A 14,248-nucleotide genomic window follows, 5' to 3' on the forward strand; every position below is an offset into this window, starting at 1 on the left:
TGCGGAGATGGGTCGGGCTCACCGGGCGGTAGGATGATCCCAACGAAGTGGCCCTATGATTGACCTTGCCCTGGTTCTCACGTGGCAGCCTGGGGGCCAAAGCATGGGACCGGAATGGGAACCTGAAGTTCCTGGCCCCCTTCACTGGATCCCACGGGTGCCCGTCCCTCCTGGGTGGAGTGAGGACAGAAAGAGTCTCCTCCCACCTCGAGGTGCATGGATGCATAAGAAAGTTCCACTAGAGGGCTTTCACATTTTGCTTACTTGCGGACACAGACATCTGGAATCAGGGGCCCTCCTCCAGATACGCTTCAAAGAAGAACCCAGAGCCGGCCACAAGCTCAGCGCTCGCCTGGGCTTCCAAAGAGAACGAGATCGGGGACGTCGCTCTTCGATTGCTTCTGCCTGGACGTCGAGCTGCGCGCGCATGCGCCGGCTGCGATTGGTGTTGCCTTGCGGCGGGGCGCGGAGGACGCCGGGAAGTCTGGCGGGCGGGAGGCGGCGGGAATAGCCGGCGGGCCGTCGCACCAGCAGCGGGAGGCGGCAGGATGGTGAAACTGACGGCGGAGTTGATCGAGCAGGCGGCTCAGTACACCAACGCCGTGCGGGACCGCGAGCTGGACCTCCGGGGTACGTCTAGGGAAGTGGGCGGGCCTCCGCGCGCAGCCCAGTGGTTCCCACCCCGCCGCGTGCGCGGAGAGCCGGCGCTTGGCCAGCAGGCCTGCATTATGGGCGCCAAGCACCGCCCGGGGTTGAGTGTTGCCGTTGCTACCCAAAAACCATCCCTAGGCCCTCCTGAGGCTTCAGTTATCCCCGCTCCTACTCACACGTCCAGCCGATTGATTGATCGCGTTCTGATCCACACGCGTGGGCCTCAACTAGGCCTTGCTTGGCGTATTTCGCAGTCTGAACTGTTAGAGAGCTGGGAAAATGTTGGTAGTTGTAATCCTAGTGCTCAGCGGCTCGTTGCTTCTCAGTAAATACGTTGAACTGTTACTGTGGTAGTATAGATAGGCTACGTGTTAATTACCCATAATTTGCGAGGGAGGAAATGAATTTTGAGAACAAAAGCGATTGGATCCGCAAGATTTCTTTTTTACTAGCTTCAATTGTCTTACATTTCCCTTTTACCAAAACATTGTAGGGGCACCTGGGTGGTTCTTCGCTTAAGCGTCTGCCTTCGGCTTGGGTCGTGATCCCCGGGGCCAGGGATTGAGCCCCTAGTTGGGCTCCCTTCTCAGCGGGGAGTCTGCTTCTCCCTCTCTCGCTCTGCGTGCCGCTCCCCCTGCTTGTGCTCTTCGTCTATCTCTCAAATAAATAAAATCCTTAAATTTTTTTTCTAAAGAGGCTTGTACTACGAGTGCCTTGTGTAAGGTGGTGGAAGCTTTGAACTATTCAAATTCATGCAGCCATTTCAACCTTAGTAAGGCTTGTTAAGAAATTGGGAGTGCTGCGGTCTAATCAGCATTTAAAGGAAATGACTTTAGGAAGGATGTGAAGAGCAGTTTCTCTGGGAATAAGATAATACAGTAGTACAGTTTGGGCCTGAGATTTGGCTCCACGGGGACAACACTGGCTGAGGTGCCCTGCCTCGGGCTCCGCTTTCGGTTTGGATTCCTTGCTGACAAAGCCCAGTGCTTTTATTTTGTTGAAATTCAGTTTAACGAGTTACATTCAAAAGTAACTGACCACTTTCGCTCTCGGTGCAGATTGATCTTTGCCGTCTCTCCAGTGTTGAGGATACTGCTTTGGTGTAGCACTTACTTTGCTGTAACCCTTGCAGCTCTGAATTATGTACTTTAACGGAGGCTGGGGTTCTTTTCTTTCTTCTGCCAGCTAGTACAGTAGTTTTGCCATTTTAGACAAATCCGTGAGTATTTGAGTGAATTGTTCACAGGGTGGTTTATTATTGCCTGTAAACTGTTGACCTTGAACTCTGAATTGGAGCTGGGGAAGGTGTAGAGTAAGGGGGAACTGTCATGATATCAGGAGGATATCCTGATAAGTTCTATGGCCTGTGGGATTGCAAAAGAGGTTAAGAACTGTTGTCCACAATGTATGAACAAGACTTGGACACTTGACTACAAGCAGCTTAAGATGTAAATTCTCATTATGCCATTTAACTACTTCTGGGGCATTGGTGAGAACAGTGTGAAGCACTGTGTAAATACTCTTGCAAATGTTAGCTACCAATATTGCTATTGATCAGTGTCCTCATTATCATAGCCCTTGGCCTTGTCATGACTCTGTTCATGTCCACTCCCTAGACTGTAAGCTTCTTGGCAGCTAGGACGTGTGACTCTTGTTCCTCATTTTATGTACCAGTTATTTGCACAATGTTTGGCACAACGTAGGTGCTAGGTAAACACTTCCTGAATAAATGGAAGCTTTGAGTCAAATTACCATGAAGTACGGCTTCGGTTTTAATATACCTTTTAACCATATTAATACTTGTGTATTTTTTTGTCTTCCATTTTACAGGGTATAAAATTCCTGTCATTGAAAATCTAGGTGCTACCTTAGACCAGTTTGATGCTATTGATTTTTCTGACAATGAAATCAGGAAACTGGATGGTTTTCCTTTGTTGAGAAGACTGAAAACATTATTAGTGAACAACAATAGAATATGGTAAGTGTCTGCTAGTGGAAAGTAATTTTTTCCCCCAAGAGTAAATGTTGCAGTGTTCCCTGAAGAAGCCATAGTACTTACTGCCAGTTGAGCCTACATGTTTCTTAAAATGAGAAATAAGCTGCACTTTTCCCATACAGGTCCAGAGATTAACTTGGTATTGGTCTTGGTTTATTTGCATCTATTCAGAAGTACTTATATATTCATGATAATAGATATTTAAATTACAAACATGCTGTTTTGTACATATTTTGGCTTCTAAAACAATAATTGTAATTATCAGAAGACTTATATTAAAAAGATATGTAAATTTCAACAATTATATATATGTGTGTGTGTATTTGAAGACTTATTTATTTATTTTAGAGAGAGAGCGAGGGCGAGTGCGCGCGTGCCTGCGCATGAGAGCAGGCGGAGGGGCAAGGGGAGAGGAAGAGAAATCGTCAAGCATACTCCCCACTGAGTGTGAAGCTCCATGCAGGCATGCAGGGCTTTATTCCAGGACCCTGAGATCATGACCTGAGCCAAAATCAAGAGTCAGACACTTGGGGCGCCTGGGTGGCACAGCGGTTTAAGCGTCTGCCTTCAGCTCAGGGCGTGATCCTGGCGTTATGGGATCGAGCCCCACATCAGGCTCCTCCACTATGAGCCTGTTTCTTCCTCTCCCACTCCCCCTGCTTGTGTTCCCTCTCTCGCTGGCTGTCTCTATATCTGTCAAATAAATAAATAAAATCTTTAAAAAAAAAAAAAGAGTCAGACACTTAACTGACTGAGCCACCCAGGCAACCCCAACAATTATATTTTTGACTGAGCATCTCTACCTCATATCCTCTGCCATTTGTTTTTCTTTATAACTGATTTTTAGAATATTACTTGCTGTAATTGAGGGGTTTTTTTGACCCTCTTTCATCACCTCTGAGTGAATTTTATCAGAAACATTATTGAAGGTCTATAGACAATGTCTTTAAGAAGTACGAGGTAGTGACTTGCTTTTTTGTGGTTTTTTTTTAATTTTTATCTTAAAAAGATATGTTTATATATTTGAGAGAGAGAGAGAGCGTGCACTCAGGTGCAAGTGGGGGGAGGGCAGAGGGAGAGTGAATCCTGAGCAGGCTCCCTGATGAGCATGGAGCCTGACTCAGCGCTCCATCCCAGGACCCTGAGATCACAACCTGACCCAAAATCAGGAGTCAAATGCTCAACTAGCCACCCAGGCAACCCAGTGACTTGCTTTTTTAAAATAGGCATATTTCTCATGAGCTTACATTCCCTTAGGGTGTAGTTGTCGTTTGTCCTGTCCCTGAGCTGTGAATGCAGCTCGTATTTCTGCGCCGCCTGCACAGAAGTCATGAAGTAAGCTAAGCAGTTTGTTCTGCTCGGGGGTTTCTTCTTCTCTTAGCTTTCACTAGACAAAATGGTAACGGAAAGAACCCCAGGCAACCCTCAGGAGGCATGGGTTCTAAAATCATCCCACTTCTTCCACTCACTAACCCTGTGACCCTAGATAAGGCTGCTGCTTTGTGCTTCATTTTCCCTCTGTCAGTTAGGGTGTTGGGAGAAAGATCTCTTAAGTTCTTCCACCTTTGGAGTCTGAAATCTTCTGTACAAGGACTTAGATAAAATTGTTAGCTTACCTATTTTTCACTTTTACGAAGAGTCTTTTTTTCCCCTCCATTTTAGCCGTATAGGTGAGGGACTTGATCAGGCTTTACCCTGTCTGACAGAACTCATTCTCACCAACAACAGTCTTGTGGAACTGGTAAGTCGAATGGGGGGGGGGGGAATGCATTTGGGGGGAGGAATTAAAGGTGCCACATGCCTCTTAGAGACAGTTTAGAAAATCCAGAGAATTAGCTCCTCATCCTTTGTCCTTTTTCGTAATTCAGGATCTGGGCCTCTTTCAGTTAAATAGCCTTTTCTACTCTGTAGCTCATCTTTTGACAGTCTTAGGGTGTCTGGATAGAAAAGTTCCTAATTTAAGCGTAGTCCAATTTATTAGTCTTTTGCTGTTGTTGTTGCTAGTACTGGTGATGGTCTGTCAAGCTTCCACTACAGAAAGAGTTGTTTTCTGTAAACGTAAGTTCTTTTCTAGAATTGCAGTGTCTAATATGGTAGCCACTAGCCACAAGCAGCCACTCTGAATAGCTACATACTAAGAGTAAAATATATAGCAGGTTTCAAAGACTTAGTACCCCAAAAAATGTAAGCTATCAATTTTTTAAATCGATATTGAAATGGTAATATTTTGGATAATAGGTTAAAAACATACTATAAAATAAGTTACACTTTTTCTTTTAATTGGCTACTAGAAAACATTCAGTTACATATGTAACATGTTAAATTTTGTTGGACAGTTACATTCTAGAAACTGTTGTTTTACTCTTCACATTGAGATCAGTGATCCACTTGGAATTGGTTTTCCTGTGAGCTAAGGGCAAGTTTTATTTTCTCTGTTTGGGTGTAATTATGGTGACCTATTTCTTTTCATGCATTTTAAGTTTCTGCTCTGTATGTATAATTTTTAACAAAATTGAGCTCATAGTATACATTGTTTTGTAACCTTAATTTTTCACTTAAACATTGGATGTGTAAGTCTGTATAATATAACTTGATTTTGTGTTATTATGACCTTACCTCCCTTCCCTGTTTCCATGACTGTTTCTTTCCTTGTGGACTGGGTCCAGAGCTTCCTTCAGATTCTCAGAGGAGTACTTGACTCCAAAAGTAAGAAAGCACTGGACTGAGGCCCTGTCTTTTCTAAAATTAGTATGAGGTATTCAACCCAAAGTGCACGTTCATAGGAAATCTGTGGCATGATAGAGGCTGTTTGTTTGTTTAAGATTTTATTTATTTATTTGAGAGAGAGACAGTGAGAAGAGAGCACGTGCAAGGGGGAAAGGGAGAAGCAGGCTCTCCACTGAACAGGGAGCCGGACATGGGGTTCACATCCAGGACCCTGGGATCATGGCCTGAGCCACGCAGGGCCCAGAGCTCTTTGTGTTTTTGTGTATGTTGTAATTATATTTAAAGTTGTTTGTAAAGATGAAGGCTGAGTTTGTGCTATCAGTTACTGAAGTAGGTATGTTAAAATCACACATGATAGTGGATTTGACAGTTTCCCTAGAGTTCTGTCCATTTAAGTTTTATATATTTTGAAATTCTCTTAATTGATATACACAGATTTTAAATTGCTAATACCTTCCTGGTGGACTAACCTTTTTATTGTGTCGTGCCCCTCTTTATCTCTTTTAGTGCTATTTTACCTTGTTGTCTATCTGCTATAATGTGCCAAAACAAGCTTTCTTTTACTTAGTATTTGTATGATCATTTTTTTCCATCCAAAATTTACTTCCAACTTTTCTATACCTTGTATTTTAGATTTGTCTCTTGAAAAGAGCATGTGATAAGACTGTTTGTTAAATACAGTGTGAAGTCTTTCTTTTAAATGAAGTATTTGGTCTGTTTACACTTAATTTATTACTGGTATATTTGAGTTTGTCTTCTCTCATTTCTGGAGGTTATTATTTGACCCACCCGCTCTGCATTTCTTTTTCTCTCCTTTACTGTGTTCATTCTCTCTCTGTCATTCTTCCTTTCCTGCTAATAGTGTAGGAATTACTTATTTCTATTCTTAGTATTCTAGGAATTAAAAATACATACTAAAGTTTCAAGGTAACTAGTACATTTAGTTTCTTAATACAGTGACCTTAAACATTTCATACCCCCAACATATTATTTATTTATTCTGCCTTTAAGAAACCCATCAAGACATCATCATGTTTTACAGTTTGTGTATGTCTGTGTGTGAGTGTAACAAAAGTTGCCATTTGTCCTTCCTTTTTTTTTTTTTGCAGCTTTATTGAAGTATGAGTGATAAAATAAAAATTGTATGTATTTAAGGTATACAATGTGATTTTTGATAGATGTATACATTATGAAGTGATTACTGTTACCAAACTAACATATCCATCACCTCACATATTTACTTTTTTGTTTGTATGGTAAGAATACTTGAGATCTATTCTCAGCAAATTTCAAGTATACAGTGGTACATTATTATTAACTATAGTCACCATGTTATACATTAGATCTCCAGAACTTATTCATCTTACAACTGAAAGTTTGTACTCTTATCAATAGTTCATTTCCCCTTTTCCCTCACCCTCAGCCTCTGGTAACCACCATTCAACACTGTTGCTGTAAGTTGGTCTTTTTTTTTTTCTTAAGATTCCACATACAAGTGAGATCATGGGATGTTTGTCTTTGTCCCTTTTTAGGTCATCCTGTATATTTTCTTTTAGTGGTGATCGCTGGTAGCATGCTCTAGAGCTCCCCCTGATGGTTGGTTGTGAAGCATTTAAAAATGGCCGCAGCTTTTCTGAACTGGCGCTGTTCCCCTCTTGCTTTTATCTGTACTTTTTTCTCATTGTCCCTCTTGCCCCTGTCCAGCTCAATTTCAGTCTGGTCCTAGCAGTTGCTCCTCACTGTAGGGCTTTGTCCTGGAAAGGATACCATTTGCGGTTAGTATTAAGAGTGAGGGCCCAAATGGCCCAGCCCCTCCAGGCGGCGTCCCAGACTTGCTGTACTCCTGATGGGGATGTTCAGATCTGCTGGTGGCCGCTCTCAGACGGACTGAGCTGTTGGTCATTTCGGAGTACTCTGGTTTCTCAGATGCCTCTTTGCTTGCCCTCTGCTGCTTCCTGTGCAGATCTGGCCCTGTGCAAGTCTTGCAGCTCTCACGGTGGCTTGTCCCTACCTGTTCCTGTTTTAGCGTTCTTGCCAGAATGCCTTTTCATCTCAGTTAGTTGTAGCTGTTGACCATAGGCTTTTGCTATCCTTGTTGTACTATATTTTATGGGGTAATTTGGGAAGATTCAAAAACTAACCTGCCCTTGTCCCATAATTGGCTCCTTTTTCTTTCTTTCTCTTTCTTTCTTTCTTTCTTTCTTTCTCTCTCTCTTTCTTTCTTTCTTTCTTTTCTTCCTTCCTTCCTTCCTTCCTTCCTTCCTTCCTTCCTTGTTCCTTCCTTCCTTGTTCCTTCCTTCCTTCCACTATACTCCTTGTCCTTGAATACTTACCTGAAGTGATTTGAGGGAGCCTTGAATAAAGGTGCCCGCCCCCAATGATGATAGGACACCAGTGTCACTGCCAGGCGTGTACAGGTACTAGTGGGAAAAACCACCTTACCCCGAGTTCCAGTTTGAGGTTCTCTGCATGAATAACTTGCTCTGAAGTTACATAAACTTTGACATGTCTTTCTTTTCTGAATCATTGGTTTAAATTCTAGCCCTTTGGAGGTTGCTACAGGAAGTAAGATTTTTTTGTCTCTTCTGCTGTCGAGACAGAAACTGTTATGGCTAAGATTGTAAGTTGAAGAAGCTCACATCTGCTTACCAGTTTAGTCAGCAGTGATTTATTATGCATCTGTGCTGTGCTAGTATTGTGCTAGGTGCTAGGGCAGTGAAAAATAGAAGAGAAGAGGAGCCCTTGCTCCAAAGGCATCTTCTGTTTCAGAGTCTCAAAATAGCCTATGGTTTTCGTGTTCTTACGTACGGCCATTTCTTTTACAGGGTGATCTGGACCCTTTGGCATCTCTCAAATCACTGACTTACCTAAGGTATGGAAATGATTTGTGGTGGTGTCAGTGAAGTCCTTTATCATAACACCATTACTAGCCTTGATCTTAAAACACTCAGTTAGTAAGAAGGACCTTTTAAAAACAAGGAGTGAAAATATTTTCTTTAGGTCCAGTGCTCTATTAAAACTTCCCTAATGTTAACTTAATAACACTGAAATGTGAACTTTTTCTTAGTTTATGGACTCATTTGATTCTATTAAAATGGACCTCTTGAATGCTGCGTTATGAATAAGGTTGGCATTGTGTTATTCCTTTTCTTATAGTATTCTAAGAAATCCTGTAACAAATAAGAAGCATTACAGACTGTATGTAATTTATAAAGTTCCGCAAGTCAGAGTACTGGATTTCCAGAAGGTGAAACTAAAAGTAAGTAGTATTCTGTTGGTTGTAAGTCACTAGAGATTCATGTGTTTTGTTCTATGTTTTTGTTATTGATTTTTTTCAGTTGCGTAATGAGTTTTGCTTTTGTTTGTAATAAAAACGTGGGAAAGAAAATGTCAAATCATTTATTTTTCATAGCAGAGTTTATAGTAGGACTTGGGGTTAACGATGTCTTGTGTAGTGTTGCCGGTTCAGAGGCAGCACGGTATCAGAGCCACCGTGAGCACCGTCAGCAATAGACTCGGTTAGATACAGTCCCCTGTGGGGAGCTTAATATAATCCATTTTTTCAGCAGCTTTAATTGTTAGAGTGATTTTTCCCTTTACTGGGAGTGTTTTTGGTTGTTTTTTTTGTTTTTGTTTTTTTTTTTTCTTTTCTTTTTAAACCTTCTTAGTTCGTCCAGAGCTCCTCCTTGAAACTAGGAGGGGGAACTGTCTTCAGGGAGCCTCACCAGAGAAGGCAAGGCCGTGTGTCTCCTTTTATTTTGAAATTGGCTTTTTGATATTTTTACCAGCCCAGAGTATTTCAGGAGAGTTTTCTTCCGTGTTTTCTGAGGAATGCATCTAAATGCATGTGGTATTCCTATTTCCATTAACTCTGTGTGTGGTGTTGCTGTAGGAGCGTCAGGAAGCAGAGAAAATGTTCAAGGGCAAACGGGGTGCACAACTTGCAAAGGATATTGCCAGGAGAAGCAAAACGTAAGATACGGATATCCAACTTCACTCCACTTCACCTTCAGAAACACTATCTGTCTGGCTTTTTGCCTCCTACAGAATTAAACAAAACACCTGTGACTAATACAGTATTGAGTTTGTGTGATGATAGCCCGTGACCTGATATCAATGGTTCACGCATCCCATGAGATTTCTACCAGGTTAGCAAAGCCTTCCCTGTTCAGTCTTAATGCAACATTGTATACTTCCTGCTGTTTCTCTAGAGGAAGATGAGAACCGGGTGGTGTTTCTGAAGGAGAGAGTTTCTTGTATCAGTTTGTTAACAAAGATAAGATACTACACTGGTTGAATTACTTTCAAAAGCTTTTTGAAAGTAAAAGAGAAGCACTTTCCATTGGTGTGGATTTAACAGTTGCGTTCTTCCCTCCCCCTCCCAAGTTTCAACCCAGGTGCTGGTTTGCCAACCGACAAAAAGAAAGGTGGGCCGTCTCCGGGGGATGTAGAAGCAATCAAGGTAATGTGTTAAGACTCTTGGACTGGAGAGAGTTGCCATGAGTTTAGGACATGAAATATGTAATAGACCAAGTTCTAAACATTACAGTTGTTCCCCCCCCCCGCCCGCCGCCCCCCTTTAGATTCCTGCTACATTGTGTGTAAGGAAGGAACTAGCATAACGTTATTACTTGACTTTGACTTGAATTCCCTATATGAGCCAGGCAAAGCAGAGGCAGCTCCAGTTCTTTCTCATTTTCCCAGGATATGTTTTTTTTTTTTTTAAGTTAGTTACCTTACTGTGCTGTTTCAGTGTTTGCCTTAGTTTTTATTTTCAAAGATTTGCTGTCTGAAAGATCTGCTTGACGATCAGTGGGAAATGCTAATTTCATAATACTGCTTCCTAAATTATCCAGTAACAGAGTTCCAGATCGATGCTTTAATTTACTAAAATTTTAGTACATGTGCAGTGATTATTTGCTCTCATGTGAGAGGGTCCACATATGTTTACCAGTTTTGGGAATTTATGATTCAGTTTTGGGTTGATTTCAACGTGATAGTAAAATTCTTGCCCCAACAGAAGTATTTAATATTCCGATTCACAAAGTTGCCGTGGACTTCTATGGGGTTTTCTGGGTGATTGATCCTTAGATGCAATTAATGGTCCATCTCCATTGTTTTCTGTCCTCCAGAATGCTATAGCAAATGCGTCCACCCTGGCTGAAGTGGAGCGGCTGAAGGGCTTGCTACAGTCTGGTCAGATACCTGGCCGGGAACGCAGATCAGGTCAGGACATAACGGTCTGTCTGTGGACTGCCAAATTAATGTTCTGCTTGAAGTGATTCCAGAACAGTTCAGATGCCATGACTCAAGGATGTTAGCATCTGATGTACATGAAATCTCTTTGTGTGCTCTTTGAGGATAAGTTATTTGATGTAGAATATTCTGGCATAGAACTCTTGAGTGTTTTTTTTTGTAAAAGTTGAAGCATACATTATTCCCTAGCCATGCAGTGAAACCGAACACTAGAGGGAACCGTGTGGACTTTGACCCGTGTGTGTGTGTGTGTGTGTGTGTGTGTGTGTGTGTGTGTGTGTGGTGTGTGTAGGATAGATACCTTAGTAGTTGGTTGGAAACACAAGCCTCAGGGCCAAACAGCATGAAGCTCAGATCTTAGCCTCACCAGCTCTGTCTTTGGGTGAATTTCTTCATCTTCACTTAATCTTAAGTCCGTTTCCTCACCATTAAATTTGAGGTAATATATAGTACCAACCTCAAAAGGTTTTTGGGAGGATAAGTAGGATAGTTCATAGGTAGCACTTAGCACAGGGTCTGACATGAGCATACATTTTTGGTAAATGTTGGCTATTCTAATGTGTGATTGCCAACTTTGTGTCAGGCAGGCTGTTGGGTACTGGAGGTGTAAAGAAAAAACTACTCAAAATAATGCGTATTACAAGTTTTGATATGAAGGTAACCGGGGGCTTCTACCTAGACTTGGCAAATCAGGGAAAGTTCCCTTGGGCAAATTACGTTTGAACAGAAGCTAAAAATGAGTAAGACATTAATTAGACCGGCGGTTCTCACTGTGTAGCCCTTGATCCCGTGGGCATCTGTGAGGTCAAAACTTTGTATAACACTAAGGTGTTACTTGCTTTTCCCAACATTATTAACATTTGCACTGATGACGCAGGAGTAAATGGCAGGTAAAACTGCTGGGGCCTTGGCACAGGTCAAGGCAGTGGCCTAAAGGATGTCAGTAGTCCTCATTCTAAACTGCTGTGCGCTCTCTTAGAAAAATGTACACTGGTTTCACTTAAGAACATCCTTCACGAAGCAAAGAGATTAATGTTATTAAATATCACCTTTTAAGTGCACGACTTTTGATATCCTGGGTGACGGGATGGGGGCGGTGTGCGTGAATGCATGCCTGAGTGGGATGGTTGTCTCCATGCATTTTAGCATTTGTTCCAGTTGAGAGGCAGGTATCTTCTCGAACATGAAGTGAATTTGTCACTTCAAGGAAAGCAGGATAGATCTATGGATTTTTCAAGTAAGAGAGTATGAAAAGTTCATACATAAGGTTTCAGACTCCATACTGCAACTAATTCTTAAGAAACTACCACTTCTGTCAAGTTTTAGCATAGTATCAAACAGGAAAACCCACAACTGTCTACAGAGACTGTTAGAATACACCTTCGTTTCCTAGCTGCACGTCTGTGTGAGGCTGATTTTCTTTATCTCCTTCAGTGAAAAAAACATGTTGCAGCAGGTGGGCTGATGAAGCCAATACCAGGGTCCAGCTTTTGGCTCTTTCTCAGACATGACAGAGAGGCGAAAATAGAAATTATGCCAAGCTTCTCACTAAATATTTTTGTTTTGGAAAATGTTATTTTTTTTAATAAAACAAACATTAACATGTAATGGAGACTTTTTTTAATGAATTACTATTTAAATATTTGATCTTAATTTCTAATACAGTGTTGATGAATTTAATATGGTATTGATAACTATACGTAAACAAAAGCTCTCTGGGTCCTAAAACTAAAGTGTTTGCGAATTGCTGAACTAAATAAAGGCAAAGTGACATTTTGGGGGCACGGGGGCGGGGGGGACTGCATGGGTAAAGCACCTGTGGCACACAGGAGCCTTGCCCACTTGAACTGAAAGAGGCCAGTGGGAGTGAAGTTCAAGGCCCAGGGAGAGTGTGGTGAGGTGAGCCAACAGGGGACGCATGCAGTAGGCCGCGCAGGGCCCTGTAGACTGTGATGGGTGCGGCCTTACGTCCTGAGAGCATTAGAAGTCTCAGGGATTTTCAAGGCTCAGTGGTAATAGGTGGGGGACGAGGCAGTTCACAGTGGCTTATTGTGACTGTCCTATGACAAAATTACTGAGCTGACTTGTGTCCCCTAAAATGTTTTACTTGGGCCTTAGGATCTCTTGGGATTTTCGCTGTCACCTGCAGGTTCACTGGGAAGAGGAAAGGAGACATGGTTCAGGGTACTCCATAGATTTCAGTGGGCCCAGGCTTCTGAGTACACTCAAACTCGACTGCCATTCTTATCCTGGTAGTTTTGTATCTAGAAATCTGATGTTGGGGCTAACTGTAGAAGCAGTAGGCTTAAACAAGAATAATTTTCCCAAACACTCATACAGTTAAAACATTTCCTTTTCCAGAATACCTTGACCCCAGTATCTGTCATAAATTGATGAACAAATGTAAGACTGGGTTATGGCCATCCTTGTTCTAATTGAGAGACAAAAAGTCACTGAATATTCTCATTAACTGGCATGTAGTAGCTATCCAAATGTTTTTTGAGGATTCCCATTTTCTTTGCCTATGGTAGTGGTAAGAACGAACCACAAAGTATAAGCTTTTTACCTTCCCAAAAACTGAATTAGCCTCTCAACCAAAATGGGTCATTAGAATGTCAGTGAGTTTGACTTTTGTAAAACACCTTTGTGACCCTTTCCCTAGGAATGACCGTCCCTTCCCATACCTGCCAAAGACAGGTGGTCTCTGGACACTAAGCTCCTTGAGGGCAGGTGCTGTGGTTGGGGTTTTGTCCCTAGTCCAGGAGTTAGCATGCAGTGGCTTCACAGAATGGCCCCTCACATCCGGAACCAGCACGTGCTCTGAAATCAACATGACATCTGGCATTGTGTTTTTCTTTAGGCCCCACTGATGATGGTGAAGAGGAGATGGAAGAAGACACAGTCCCAAACGGGTCCTGAGCAATGTGGCCTGAGTCCTTGCAGGATGTATAATGTGCCTCCTTGGGACAAGTCCTGCTTCTTGAACTTGGAATAATAGCCTTGTTTGGGTCAGCAAAGTGAAGTTCATAAGCATTGTTGAAATGCTTAAGACTGCTGCTGGTAATTTTGTAATATTACTAATTTTGAAATCTAAATGCCAGTTTTCTACAAATAGTAAAAACACAACGATATTCACTGTGCTGCCAAGTTGTCTGTCATGGGGCGGGGGGGGGGTGCAGTACAGTGAGGTATATGGACTGTGGGAAAGTTGGAAATGCCCAAGGGCAGTGTTTCTAGGTAGGCTTCCCGGGCCTCTATAAAATGTTTAGATTTTTAAATTCTTAATAAAACTCAAGATTATCTGTGTGCTGCCAGTGGTTATCAGTAAGACTTTGTGATCTCTGGTGCATTTCCCCCCCATACAAAGAATAACAACAGCTTCATTAAAGGCAGCCAGGCTTTAATTACTGATTTGAAAAATTGTAGGGGAATGCAGCTTCTGCTTACTGGAGTCTGAGCAGAGGGGCAGCACGTTCCAGCGTTTAGGGCATGGTTGGGGAGTGGGGGTGAGTCTTGGCCCAGTGAGCAGGCTACGGCAATTTCCTCATAGCTGTTGGATGCTTCATTACATTTCTCACACCCTGTTAATGGCCAGTTTAGGTTAATCATAAAAACAAG

General features: G+C 42.3%; 1 protein-coding gene across 1 annotated transcript; it reads left to right on the forward strand.

The window, feature by feature from the left end:
- Positions 1 to 462: 462 nt before the first annotated feature.
- Positions 463 to 13,944, forward strand: SNRPA1 (small nuclear ribonucleoprotein polypeptide A'). Its single transcript, XM_026510339.4, has 9 exons — positions 463 to 630; positions 2,482 to 2,629; positions 4,310 to 4,388; positions 8,200 to 8,246; positions 8,531 to 8,633; positions 9,267 to 9,346; positions 9,761 to 9,836; positions 10,507 to 10,600; positions 13,491 to 13,944. Exons 1-9 carry the CDS (start codon positions 549 to 551, stop codon positions 13,547 to 13,549), a joined length of 768 nt encoding a protein of 255 aa, XP_026366124.1. The 5' UTR covers positions 463 to 548; the 3' UTR covers positions 13,550 to 13,944.
- Positions 13,945 to 14,248: the final 304 nt, after the last annotated feature.

The sequence above is a fragment of the Ursus arctos genome, unplaced genomic scaffold (assembly GCF_023065955.2).
Source record: "Ursus arctos isolate Adak ecotype North America unplaced genomic scaffold, UrsArc2.0 scaffold_28, whole genome shotgun sequence".
NCBI lineage: Eukaryota > Metazoa > Chordata > Mammalia > Carnivora > Ursidae > Ursus > Ursus arctos.

Excerpts from the sequence above, each read along its gene's own strand:
- SNRPA1 (XM_026510339.4), top strand. The coding sequence starts at position 549 with ATGGTGAAACTGACGGCGGAGTTGATCGAGCAGGCGGCTCAGTACACC. Across the intron at positions 2,630-4,309 it reads GTGAACAACAATAGAATATG|CCGTATAGGTGAGGGACTTG; the intron begins GTAAGTGTCTGC and ends CCTCCATTTTAG. Across the intron at positions 8,247-8,530 it reads AAATCACTGACTTACCTAAG|TATTCTAAGAAATCCTGTAA; the intron begins GTATGGAAATGA and ends CTTTTCTTATAG.